The 11,865-nt window shown below is 40.2% G+C and overlaps 1 protein-coding gene across 1 annotated transcript; it reads right to left on the reverse strand.

The window, feature by feature from the left end:
- Window positions 1-1,964: 1,964 nt before the first annotated feature.
- Window positions 1,965-11,387, reverse strand: FAM171B (family with sequence similarity 171 member B). Its single transcript, XM_062506753.1, has 7 exons — window positions 11,114-11,387; window positions 10,313-10,405; window positions 9,861-10,016; window positions 7,894-8,061; window positions 4,247-4,363; window positions 3,583-3,706; window positions 1,965-3,300 (listed from the first exon to the last, which is right to left on the reverse strand). Exons 1-7 carry the CDS (start codon window positions 11,385-11,387, stop codon window positions 1,965-1,967), a joined length of 2,268 nt encoding a protein of 755 aa, XP_062362737.1.
- Window positions 11,388-11,865: the final 478 nt, after the last annotated feature.

Here is an 11,865-nt window from a genome sequence, read left to right on the forward strand (position 1 = left end):
TTTTTGATTCTTTGTGCACACAGACTTTTGCTTTTGCCTTAGCAAACTGCAGTATCTCAGTCTAGGAGTTGTTTTCCATCTTATTTTCTCTCCCCTCTCCAGCTGGGAAAGGGAAGCAATAGAGCAGCTTGACGAGCACCAGGCATCCAGCCAAGGTCAACCCACCACACACACACACCCACACCCACACACCCATCTCAAACATCATCTGCATTTTCATACTTGAGAACTCAATAGGAACACTTTGTTCATGAAGCAAATGCTCAGTTTGGACTGATGAATTGCTGGTACCATCCTGGTTACCGTCCATATTCTAGAAACAGCACCAGACACCTGACAATCCCAACACAACAGACATATTTCACAGTAGTATTTCCTGAGTAAATATTCCCAGAAGCCCAGCTGTATAGGATACTTCCCAATTCTTGAGTGCACTACAGGGCAGGCAACCAAGCACCACTCACATCACAATTAAAACATAGGCATTTTATGTTTGGGTCTTAGAGCTTCGTTAAAGTTCTATACCAAGGGAAATATTTATAAAGCCTTTTTAGGATGATTTATAATCAAACTGCCAAAGCCAAAATGCTGGAACTTATTTCACCAGAGAAACAGCCTCAAAGCCACAGAAAAACATTCTGTTTACTCTATGAAGCACATTAAGAGATGTATCCATTTTTCTGTTAGCCAGAGTTGAAATGATCACTTTGACAAGATGAATATTAAAATTAAAGACTATCCTGATGGCCTTTCCTTCCTCTATACATATCTTAGTTACAATTCATGCATTCATGACTTTTGGTAAATTTAACTCTGAGTCATAAATAGTACTTATATTGCCTTATAGACCAAATTTTGCAATCTGCTGTCTCATGCTCATAACCCTCATCCCGACTTTTAAAGCCTGTCTAACTCCTCTGCAAACCTAGACAAAAGCAGCTTAGGCTGGCAAAATGTAGGCACATAAACCTCACATGATCGCCCATTGTTTGAAACATAAAATAAAAAGCAGCAGTGCCGAGCTTTCCTGCTCAAGAAACTATTTCCAAGGCATAATTTGTCTAATCTTGCACACTTCATCATGGGCCAAACTCTCACTTAGAAATATGCAGAGATTCAAGGCTATATGCTGGAGCACAGCTGGCTCAAGAGCATGCAGAAGAGATGTTCACTGACAAAGAAGCCAAAACAACACACTGGGATCAGGAGCAGCTGCAGCTTCAAATGCCACCAGCACCAGTCCCTTTCTGCTGGATGTGGACCCTTCACAGCCAATGTCACTCCTCAACCTCCACGGGCCACAACAAAGCAGATTTTAACAAAGCAGATGGGCATGAACTGCAGTGGCCACACCTGTGCCCTTCCTCTTCCCCCATGCTGTATGGAACTGCACACGGATGGGCACACAGGGAGGGGAGCAATGCTATAGAGCTCTGCTGAGAAATCCAACAGAGCTCACCTGCTGGTGTCGCGGGACCAACGGATCAAACATTTCACATCAGACAAAGAAGTAGTAAGGGATCCCTAGAAAAGTTCACATATAAAATACTGTACAGATGGTCAGGTTGATTAGGAACAAGGCCGAGGAATGGCTTTAACTAGGCTACCACTGCATTAGCTACAAGTACAAAAAAAAATTAAATCATGTGCCTACATTTCTCACTGTGCATTCCCAAAGGTGTGTCCAAGAATGACAGGCTAAGTAAAATGTGGCCTTTCCCCATATTGCCAGTAAAATTAGGAATTGGAAAAGTTTAATAGTAGCATTTCCATGTTTTCAATTCATATGGAATATCAATTGCCCAGCTGAAATTTGGTGACTCAATTGGTATATTAAACAAATGAAATTTTTCTTGATACTAGAAAACAACATTTCCCATGTAAACCCAACACTGCAGAATTACAGAAGCAGGCAAGAGGTCAACAACCAGCAGGGAGAGCAACAGCACAAAGCACACTGTGTTTTAATTTATGGGAATAAGTGGCCTCTCCTCTCTTTTCTTCCAGATGTTGGTTTTGCTATCTCTTTTCATGAGAGGTGGTCTATCCCTTTTTTTAGCAGAAGGGATACCAGATTCATGACTTCCTGGTAGAGATTTTTTCCTTAGACCTTCCTCATCGTGCTGTTCCAGGACTCGCCCATTCCCTCCTTCCATAATGTGTCTCACAGCCTGGTCCTCTGGAGTGCAAACAGTGGTCCCACTTTCACTGCTACTCAGATCCAGATCTTCCAAGTAAAGAATCTTAGAATGTGGCATACTTTTAATGAAAGTTTTCTCTCTCTCCAGTTTCCTGTTAGGATGATGCTCGTTCATGTCCACACCAGAGTCCAGACTGGTATCATTACTCTCAGTTTTTTTCCCCTTTTTCAGATCTATGAAAGAATGCCTCACTTGAGCAATTGGTTTTCCATCCAGGGACACAAACCATGCTCGAGGATGTGGAGATGGTTTTCCTTTAGAGAGTTCCAGCAACGTTTGTTCTGAAATCCCTTGAAGTTCAGATGAGAACGGAGTCATTACAACTGCTTCATTCAATGTCCCAGGAACAGAGACAGATTCCAGTAAGCTGTTGGTGTACCTGCCCCAGCTGGACGTTTGGGAAGGTAAGCCCTCTTCACCATCCAGGGCACTGTTCTCATCTCTGCAGGCAGAAGGCTGGGGATGGGAGTGCACTGGCATTTTGGGGAGTGTTTGCATGTAACTGTCACGACTCATGGGTTCCATCATGGGACCATACACCAACTGCCCTTTCCTTGGCAAAGTTGCTGATTTAGCAGGATGAAGTTGTTCTGGGGAGTGGAAAAGGTCTGAGGTTTGAAGAATAGCAATAGGCTGATTGTAAATATGCATTAGATGTTCTGGGATATGGGTAAGCCCATACATCTCCTCTTTCAGTGAAAGGTATCTGTTTTGGTCTGGAATATCCCTAGAAGCCTGGGAAACAGTACTGTTACTGTGCTTTGGCTGCTGTAAAAGCCTCACTCCAGCACTAGGCTCCACTGAATGGGCTGAATTTCCTGCCTGACCAGTCTGACAGGATGACTGATAAGAAGCATCCTCTGAGTAGATTTTAAAATTGTCTTGTGATTTTCCATCTTCTGTGTCTACGGACAGCCTTCTTTGAGGGCTGTATGAAGAACTCTTTGCTGTATATAACTGTGACTTATCCTCCAGCTTTAAAGACCCTTTGACAGCATTGATGTGATTTATGTGAGTTGTTGACGTTGTCTGATCTTTTTTAATGACCTCCAGCTTGGTTGTGTTTTTTTCCTTCTTCTGTGTCTGACGACATTTATCCCTATGCAAAAGAGAAACAAGGTGACTGCAGAGCATATTAGGAAATACTGGACTGTTGACTACCAAAGCTGAAGATTAGACTTGGGTTAAAAAGTTATAGTGCAATTTGACATCACAAACTTAAAGTGAAGTTCTGTAACAACTGTGATTTAAAAATATACATATATATATATTAGGCTACATATTACAGTTTACCTAAGAAAACAAGTCTTAACCTCAAAAGACTATTTTATCAACCTCAAATTCCACTCATAACGAGGTCACTGGAACTTCTTTTGCTTACCTACAGTAACAAAGAAGAACAGCAAAAAATCCAATGATAATGACAACAGTTCCTCCCAATATGGCCGTAAGGAACACGGTGTGATGGGCTGTTATGTCCTTGGAAACAGCACTAATAATGGATTCTAGATCATCAAACAAAACCAGACAAGCATTAGTTCTTAAAATCAAATGATTCCACTCGATGTGCAGAGCTAATAAACTGAATGGTACTTTTCCAGTGATTTTGTGTTCCAATGGCATTATGTTCATCCTTCCCTTTTCACCATGCTATTTCAGCAAACTAGAAAACATACAAACAGGTTACAATACAATGTCAGGTTCGACTCAAGTAGTAAAGCTTTACCAAGACTTCTACTTCATTCCAGACAAATTCTATTTGTGTTAATTGTCCAAACTAACTTAGAAAAGCGGTCTACATTTTCTACTTAGCATTCTCTCAGAGACTGCTATCTATTTTTGGAATCAGCCACACTGTTTCTATGATAGGTGCCTTCATATGAGTTTACAAAACACTCAAGAAAAATCACTGCAACGGCTCAAACAAAAGTTATCCAAGTGGTGAAGTTGCATGGCACTTCTCCTCTGCTGCTGTTAAATGGAGCAATCAAGCTGACAGCTTGACTTGGGGCACTCAGCAATTGCTTGGCCAGCTGCTGCCATACCTCTCGTTCCAGGCAGTGGAGCTGCTATCCAGTAGCCCAAGTGCTGAGCAGTGTATGTCCATACTAACTGACCATCCACTTCCTTGACCATTCCTAGCCCACGGTTTACCCAAGCACCTGAGGGGGGAAAAAAGGACAAAACATTTGCACGTGCCACGCAGGATTCTTCCATACCTCAAACCATCAGCAATTAGGCCATTACCAAAAATACATAAGGCCAGGGGAAACTGAAACTTCTGACCTAGCCACTGTTTATTACACAGCTTTAGCTGAACAGGCAAACTTCCTCTCCTGACAATTTCATTGCAAATATCCCTCTGTGGCCGTTTACTTTGAAACAAAGCATCAACATTACTTACCAGAAGTGAACTTAATATGATTCATTTTCTAATAATAACCGTCTTTCACAAATATGCACATAAATAATTTGAAAAAGCCTATTATATAACCAACATTTATGAAGGCCAAGACTAAAAAGTAAAGGAGCAGGTAACTGTTGCATATGAACAAAAGTTTAACATCAGCTAGCAGAAGGTTAGTCAGGAAACATTTTAATCTTATTAAGCCACAATAAGATAAACAATATTTGTCTTGAATGTTTCTGTCCTCCTCCCTGCCCCGAGGCTGTTACACTTCACTGAGCCCAAGGAAGTGCTATTGTTAGGACACAGATTCCACACCATCTGTTTGGCAATTCAAAGGAATGGTATTATGGTATGCCAGCTTCTAGAATTAATAAAGCGTCCATTAGAAGAGAGAGAATTATACTTAACTCACTTAAACACATTTATTGTGGGCCATTTATGAAATGATAAGGACAGAAAACAGCCTCATGTAACCAACCTTATATACTTAACCTGCAAATACTGAGAGGCAGAGAGAACCACCAGCTTTTTTAAAACATCAATAATCAAAGTATGAAAACAGTGTAACTCATGTAAGCTGGAGCTTATATGAATTTCAATTTGATTTTCTTCCAGGACCCTTCTTTCAGCAAAGGAAAAGGAAATATCTCCCAGCCAGGAGGTAAAGATGAAGATGGACACCTGCCACAGATGCTCACATGCACAGGCACACACAGAGAAAATATCATTTAGCAGTAACACATGCAGCCTCTCCTGGTGCTTGTGATGGCTGGCAGAGGGGAAAGGCAGCAGCAATCACCTAGAGCTCTGAAAGTGCTTTCTCAGCCACCTGAGAAACCTTGTCCAGAGTCAGGACTAATACCAGCAGACATTGTAAAAAAGGCAAAAATAATTTATAGGTCTCCAGAAGTTCTATCTTGACTGAACAAATCCATATGAAGCTACACAATGCTTGCTGTCCTTTTCAGCAAATTATAACTTCCCCCAGTATACTCCATAGGAAATACTGGGTGTTGAGACAAAATATTAAAATATGATTCATGAGTAAGCTCATTTTCTCTGTGGCTTACTGACATCCAAGCAGAAGGATATAATTCTCAATTTAATGTTGAATGCAACCTTTCTGGGTTTTGTAATTCTATTAAAATCCACAAAGTACTTTTAGCACTAATGCAACAAAATATTTCGTAAGAAGAAGGCAAACACAATATAGATCAACAAATTCTGCATTTACAGCAGCTGGAGTACAATTACCAAAGCTCGTTTTCCAGGAACAGTTTCAGTACTACTCCACTTGGAGTAAGCCCCAGGAACACTGCACAGGCAGACCTGTGAAAGCAGTTTCTCTTTTCCCTGCTGCATATGGGTCAGCCCAAACCACATCACACACAGACCTGTTCCCTTGCCACTCTCAGTGCTGGCATGGGAGCTCTGATTACCATCACAACACATTACCCAAGGATTTCAGAGTTTAAAATTGTGTCGGTGTCCTGCTGGGGACATCCTGCATGCAACATCTTGGAGGCCAGAGCCTCATTACTGAGTGCAGCAGGAGCTTTGCATCCAGCTCAGATGGGGGCCTGCTGCTCCTTATGGATGCTCTGGAATGCCTGCTGCAGAGCTGAGGTGTTCAGCTGCTCTCAGGCACCAGAACCTTGATTAAAACGTGCCTTGCAATTACTGAGTTACCTTGGGAAAATGTCATTTTGCGTGTGTCAGATGAAAGGTAAAAAAAACAAAAGGAACATACTTAGGAAGAAACATCCAGAAAGTGAATACAGTTGCAAATTTTTACTGTTAGAGAGGAAGAAATGGGAGAAAAAGTACAAGTTAAGTTATGCCCCAAAAGTTGCTGTCCTTTTTTTGCCATCCTCCTTTCCCTGTCCTCAGCAAGCAGCAGTGAAGGCTCCATGTGAACAGTACACTTCAGAGAGATCCATTACAAACAACTTGCCTTTATGGAATCTCTGTAAAGTACATCCCATTGGAGAAGAAAATACAGCTGGTTTTATTGGGGTTTGGATCAGCGTGCCATGCTCCCGTTTTACTCCCAAAGCCAACATGCCTACAAACACTGGTTTGTATTCTAACCCGATCCTGTGCTGCTCCAGTTCTGCCAACTCCTTGTTTTAACAACAGTGTTGACTGAGCTTTGTTTAAAACTCCTTGTTTTAACAACAGCTCAGCACAGGATGAGCACAGGAGCTAGCAAAAGTGTCTATGGCAGTAAGAAAGGTAAATCCTGGGTGATATTTCATCACCTCAGACTAAAACCCTTTCTTTGAAGAAAAGTGCCATCTCTTCCCACCAATTACCCCTCTAAAGTCTTCTAGGTGTACAGACAGACTTAATCTTCTATGCCAAAACTTATCCTATTTATTTTGCCCCACAAGACAGCCTAGCCAAATTTTATTAGCGCATCCTTAATTCAAATCTTCAAATCTCTTCAGCTTTTTTTTCATTAAGGGTGATCGGTGCCTTTCTTGAACATGTAAACAGCACTTTGTTAGAGCTGGTGTCCCTCTCCTGTACTTCCAGCTGCTGAACAAAAGCTTTTTGCCTTGGTAAGGAGCAAGATGTGACCTCACTCACTCACTCACTCACATGTTTCAAGCTGAAGTGTGATGGTGACCTGAGGTGCAATAAGCACAATCAGGACACAATGCACCCACACCTAATACAGGTCATTAAATGGGTTACGTGGACATAGCTCATTACTCGCTCTTGACTAAAATTAGATGTGAAGGGATGACAAAAGGTTTAGAATGACTAATCTCCAGCCTCCTCTTTGCATACTGGAAGAACTATGTTGTTCCCCTGAATAACTCTTATTTCCCCTTCATTTCACTTTCTGCATTGTTTTTGCTAACTGAAGCAATATCTATTCCACTTCTAGCATCAAAGAATCTTTAGAGCTACACTGTAGGAAACAAAGCATCCAAATCTTCAATTCTGGTTTGCTTTCTTTTAAGAAGGAATTCACAAAATCACTAGGCTTGAAATTTAATGTCACCTAAAATGTATGTTCTGTGAACACTCACCCTCTCATGAAAATAAAAATCCAGCACACTAAATGCAGACAAGAGGAATGCTAATGAATTTTACCAGAACTTTTTGATCTAATGAAAGCAGGGAAATACCTTTGAACAATTCAAGCTTGTCCATTAAAAAATTGACCATCACCTCGTAGAATAGTGCCATCACTGTTCCACGACCCACAGTGCCATGGGCCCAAACCTACAGGCATGTGCTAGAAGGAAAAATTAGAAATAACCCACTTACCAATTTTCATATCAAAAGTCCAGGCAGGTACAGCATCTCCTGATTTTGCAGTAGTTGTGGGAAGAGGAAGTGTAAGCTGAATGGGACCATTTACGTTCAGTTCTTTCCCAGCCAAAAGAACATTTACACATATGGCAGCAAGAGGAGTTAATTCCAAGCTTTTGAAACCTGAAGGCAAGAAATATCTTTTAATTATCCATCCACAGTTTATTTAGAAAGAAATAAATTAAGAATTAATCTACTAAAGGCAAGCCCTCATCCACATTCAGCTACACAGTCAGCTGTTATCAACTTGGTCAAATAAAAATAAAGATTACTTTTCTTCTGAACTTTTAACAACTTATGATTAAAACAAAACACAGTCATTTCTATACCAGTGCTATAAGTGAAACAGATTTGAAGCATCTGGGTTCTATGCTGACCTCATCCTTACCAGAACTAATGATGAGGCAGAACTTGTTTTGGGGTGGAGGAGGAAGGGCTTTTCCCCTCAGATAATCAGATTACAAAACACCTAGCTGATGTGAAATACAGGTCATAGAAGAATTCTGGTATCATCCCAATGTACATAACACTGAATGAAACTGAAAGCATATGGAACCTCTCCTGTAAGGATTAATTTCCTAATTTGGGAGACAGAATTAACTGAATAGTTAATCATGAGGCTTGTCAAAGCACTCAGATTGCATTTACAAAGGAGCCTAGAATTTTCATTCCTTTGTTTTCCTTTTCACCAGTTTGCAAATGCTCCAGAGTGCCCAGTATGACAGGATGGTGAGAGAAGCTGTAACAGAATTACTAAGTAGCAGAATAATGTTAAATCTATGCAGGCTGTTAGAAGCTGGTTGTGAGAGAACTCCTGGCACATCAGATATCAATTAGCTCCCACCTGCCCTAAAAGGAAGCCTATTCCTTTAGGGGTATATGAATAATTTAAAACACATGCCAGACAGATTGAAAGGAAAACTCAAAGAGGATAAACACTGCTTATTCTGCTATGCTTCTTTCCTTCTGCCTTCCATTTAAAGAGGTGAAATACAGACAAGAAAGATTTTAAAATATCTATGTCAAAATATCAGTATGCATGCTGCCTTTAATGGAATGAAAATTAAAGAATAGAGTATGGTGGATTTAAATAAGCCATGTAGTGTGCTCTGCCTGCACCACGATGAATTTAAGAGACTCATGGCTGCAGATCCCCTGGGGATAGAAAGAAAAGAACAAAAGAAAGATGGAACTGCACACAGTACAAGTATCAGATTCAAATTAAAACCTACTTATGCAAATTAAAAAACTATCTGATAGAATGACAAACGCTAAAAAAATATCTAATGGTATAAGAGCAGAGTCACGACTCAGAAAACCACTTAGTGCTTCTCCAGTGAAACAGATGCACAGAAAACATTATTACAACTGTGCTCTGTACTCACAGGGACCACTTGGTCCCAAGCTTGCCCAGCCTGTGAGCCAAACAGGGGGCCCCATGCAGTCCTTGTGCTGGGTGTAATACCCCAGAACCAATAGCTCCAGTGAAAATGCACAAACTGCACAGCTGAAGTTAATTGCTCCTGTTTCACTGATTTCTTTAGGTTCACTTACTTTTCAGTCTGGCTATAATTGCATTTTTAAGGTGTCTACTAAACCAATTCCACAGCCTCATGAAATCCTGAACATACCTACATATATACACACATATATAAAATTGTTAAAAGCAGACCCTGAGGTTGTGTTTCAGTGCAGCAAGATATGTTCTCACTGCATGGACCAAAATAGAGTAACACTGATTACTCACCTGATGTGTTTATAGCTTACTCCTGTGGAACAAAGCTTTCTGATCTAATACAATGCAAGCAGATTCCAGGCCCTCTTAAATTAAGCATATGTTTTTCTGAAACACTATGCACTCATATGCATTATAATATTATAATCTTTCTTTATAAGAATTCCTAACCATCATATTCACATACCTGATTTATTTAGAATAATTCCTGTTGTATAGAGAAAGCTGTCCACTTTCAAAACTTGCTCTGGCACTGTCAGATAGGCTGTAACATTTGCAATATGATTTGTTGGAAGCTTCAGTAAAGCTTTTGGAAACTGAACGCTCGGCTGAGATTTGGCATCTGTAAAAGAGTAGTATTTTGTCTTAGCCACAGTAAAACAGACAAACAGTGTTTTCATTGCCCTTCAGGAATCCACTGAGCATAACAACCTGTTTCCACCCATTTTTCATTCATGATTTGTGTATTTCCAGTCTAGCACTTGTCACGGCCCCTTGTACAGCTACATAATTGACAGAAAATCTGGCTTGAAGTATGTAGGTATTATATGAGAATAAGATAATGCTTAAGTTTTTTACATGTGGCTACAGATGGCTATCACAAAGTGTTTAGTTAAAGTCTGCATACATAGAACTTACCAGACAGTTTCCCAGTAATTAAGACAGAATCTTCAAACAGCCATATATTAGCTTGACTTTGTGGGAATAACGAGAGAGTCACCAACGAGTATACTGTGGAAAATTATAATATCTGTTACACTGTGCAACCAAAAAACAAATCCTCCAAGGTCTCCAAATCTAAAGAAGTACTGAACAGAGCAGTTAATAAACCAGAGAGCATATGAAGACTAAATAAATTACTCCTGTTTTCCAGAGCAGCAATTTTAGTGTTTAGGCAGAAAGACCTCTCTTGAATGTTTGCTACTGTTTCATACCTTCTCTGGATTAGCAAGTGACTAGAATTCTTAAAAGTCTCTTTTTTAAAAAAAAAAAAAAATCATGTACCTTTTTAAGGACATGTGGTAGTTAAACAAGAAAACCTGTGAGGAGACACTGCTGAAGTGCAGCTGTAACAGGTTATACCTGTCTTAGAGGACAAAAAGCATTGGCACTGCAAGAATCACTCAGATCAACAGGATTTTTGTCAGAATACATTAAGAGCTCTATGCTAACTCCAGGCAAAAATTCCTAACAATTCACTGCATGTCACAACATAACCCACTTAGACTTTAAAAGGGCTATTTTCTGGTTTTGAGTAATCAGAATTTTGACAGGTTTAACAGACCGTTCACCCTTAGATCTGCATTGACAGACACCACCTCCCTTGACTGACTTCACTGAGTTGTGTTCAGCTGACAGCAGCTACCCAGACAGCTTAGGAGAGAAATTTAATTACTGCTAGATGCAGTTTAATAATAGGACTATAAGATGCTTACGTACTTGGCATTCTCGCAGTCTTCCAAGGCAGAGGTGTCAGCAGGTAGCCATCCTTGTATGAGACAATAGTTAAACTCAATCCCAGTTTGTAGGGGATTTTTATTAACACTGCTCCATTGTTTCCAGTAAGAGTAGAATTTGTCAGGCTGTAGTTAACAAACACCTCCACCACCGCTTGTCGCAGGTACTGATGACTGATGATGTCATTTACTTGAACTTTTAGTGTAAAAACAGATCCTACTGACAAAAAGAAAAGCAGGAAGTCATGATAATACATCATAACTACAGACCTGGAGTTCAGGTCTTTGCTATTCATCCACTGCACAGTGGAGCTCTATCCCTGGCCAAAGGCAGGGGTAACCATGCAATCATATACCCCAGAGAAGGGGGGAAAAAAAACCTTAAGACAGGGCACAAAGGTGTCAAAAAGTGTCTATCAAACTCAGCAAATACAATAACTAACCAGTTAAAGAAAAAACAAAACATTCAGAACAAAATTACAAAGCAATCTTCCCCTTTTTGCTCTGTGACGAGGCGAGATTTTCTGTGCAATATCACACTGATAATACAGACAGTCTTGTTATCCAGCCCTTGGCTTGGCACACACATCTCAAGATGCACCTTGAGTTTGTAAAGGCAGAGAGCCTGATGTCTACAGACAGTGGGACAATTATAATTATTATAATATAATATAATTATAATAACATTATTATAAAGCAACCAAATGCATCCATTTGTTTTAAGCTCCCGTCTCC

This window comes from Cinclus cinclus, chromosome 21 (genome assembly GCF_963662255.1).
Source record: "Cinclus cinclus chromosome 21, bCinCin1.1, whole genome shotgun sequence".
Classification (NCBI taxonomy): Eukaryota; Metazoa; Chordata; class Aves; order Passeriformes; family Cinclidae; genus Cinclus; species Cinclus cinclus.

Bases quoted from the DNA above. Each gene is read 5' to 3' on its own strand.
- FAM171B (XM_062506753.1), bottom strand. From the start codon at position 11,387: ATGTATTATCATGACTTCCTGCTTTTCTTTTTGTCAGTAGGATCTGTT. The intron at 10,406-11,113 runs GTACGTAAGCAT...AATTTTCCACAG, and splicing joins GAAGACTGCGAGAATGCCAA to TATACTCGTTGGTGACTCTC. The intron at 10,017-10,312 runs GTAAGTTCTATG...ACTCTTTTACAG, and splicing joins AATTACTGGGAAACTGTCTG to ATGCCAAATCTCAGCCGAGC.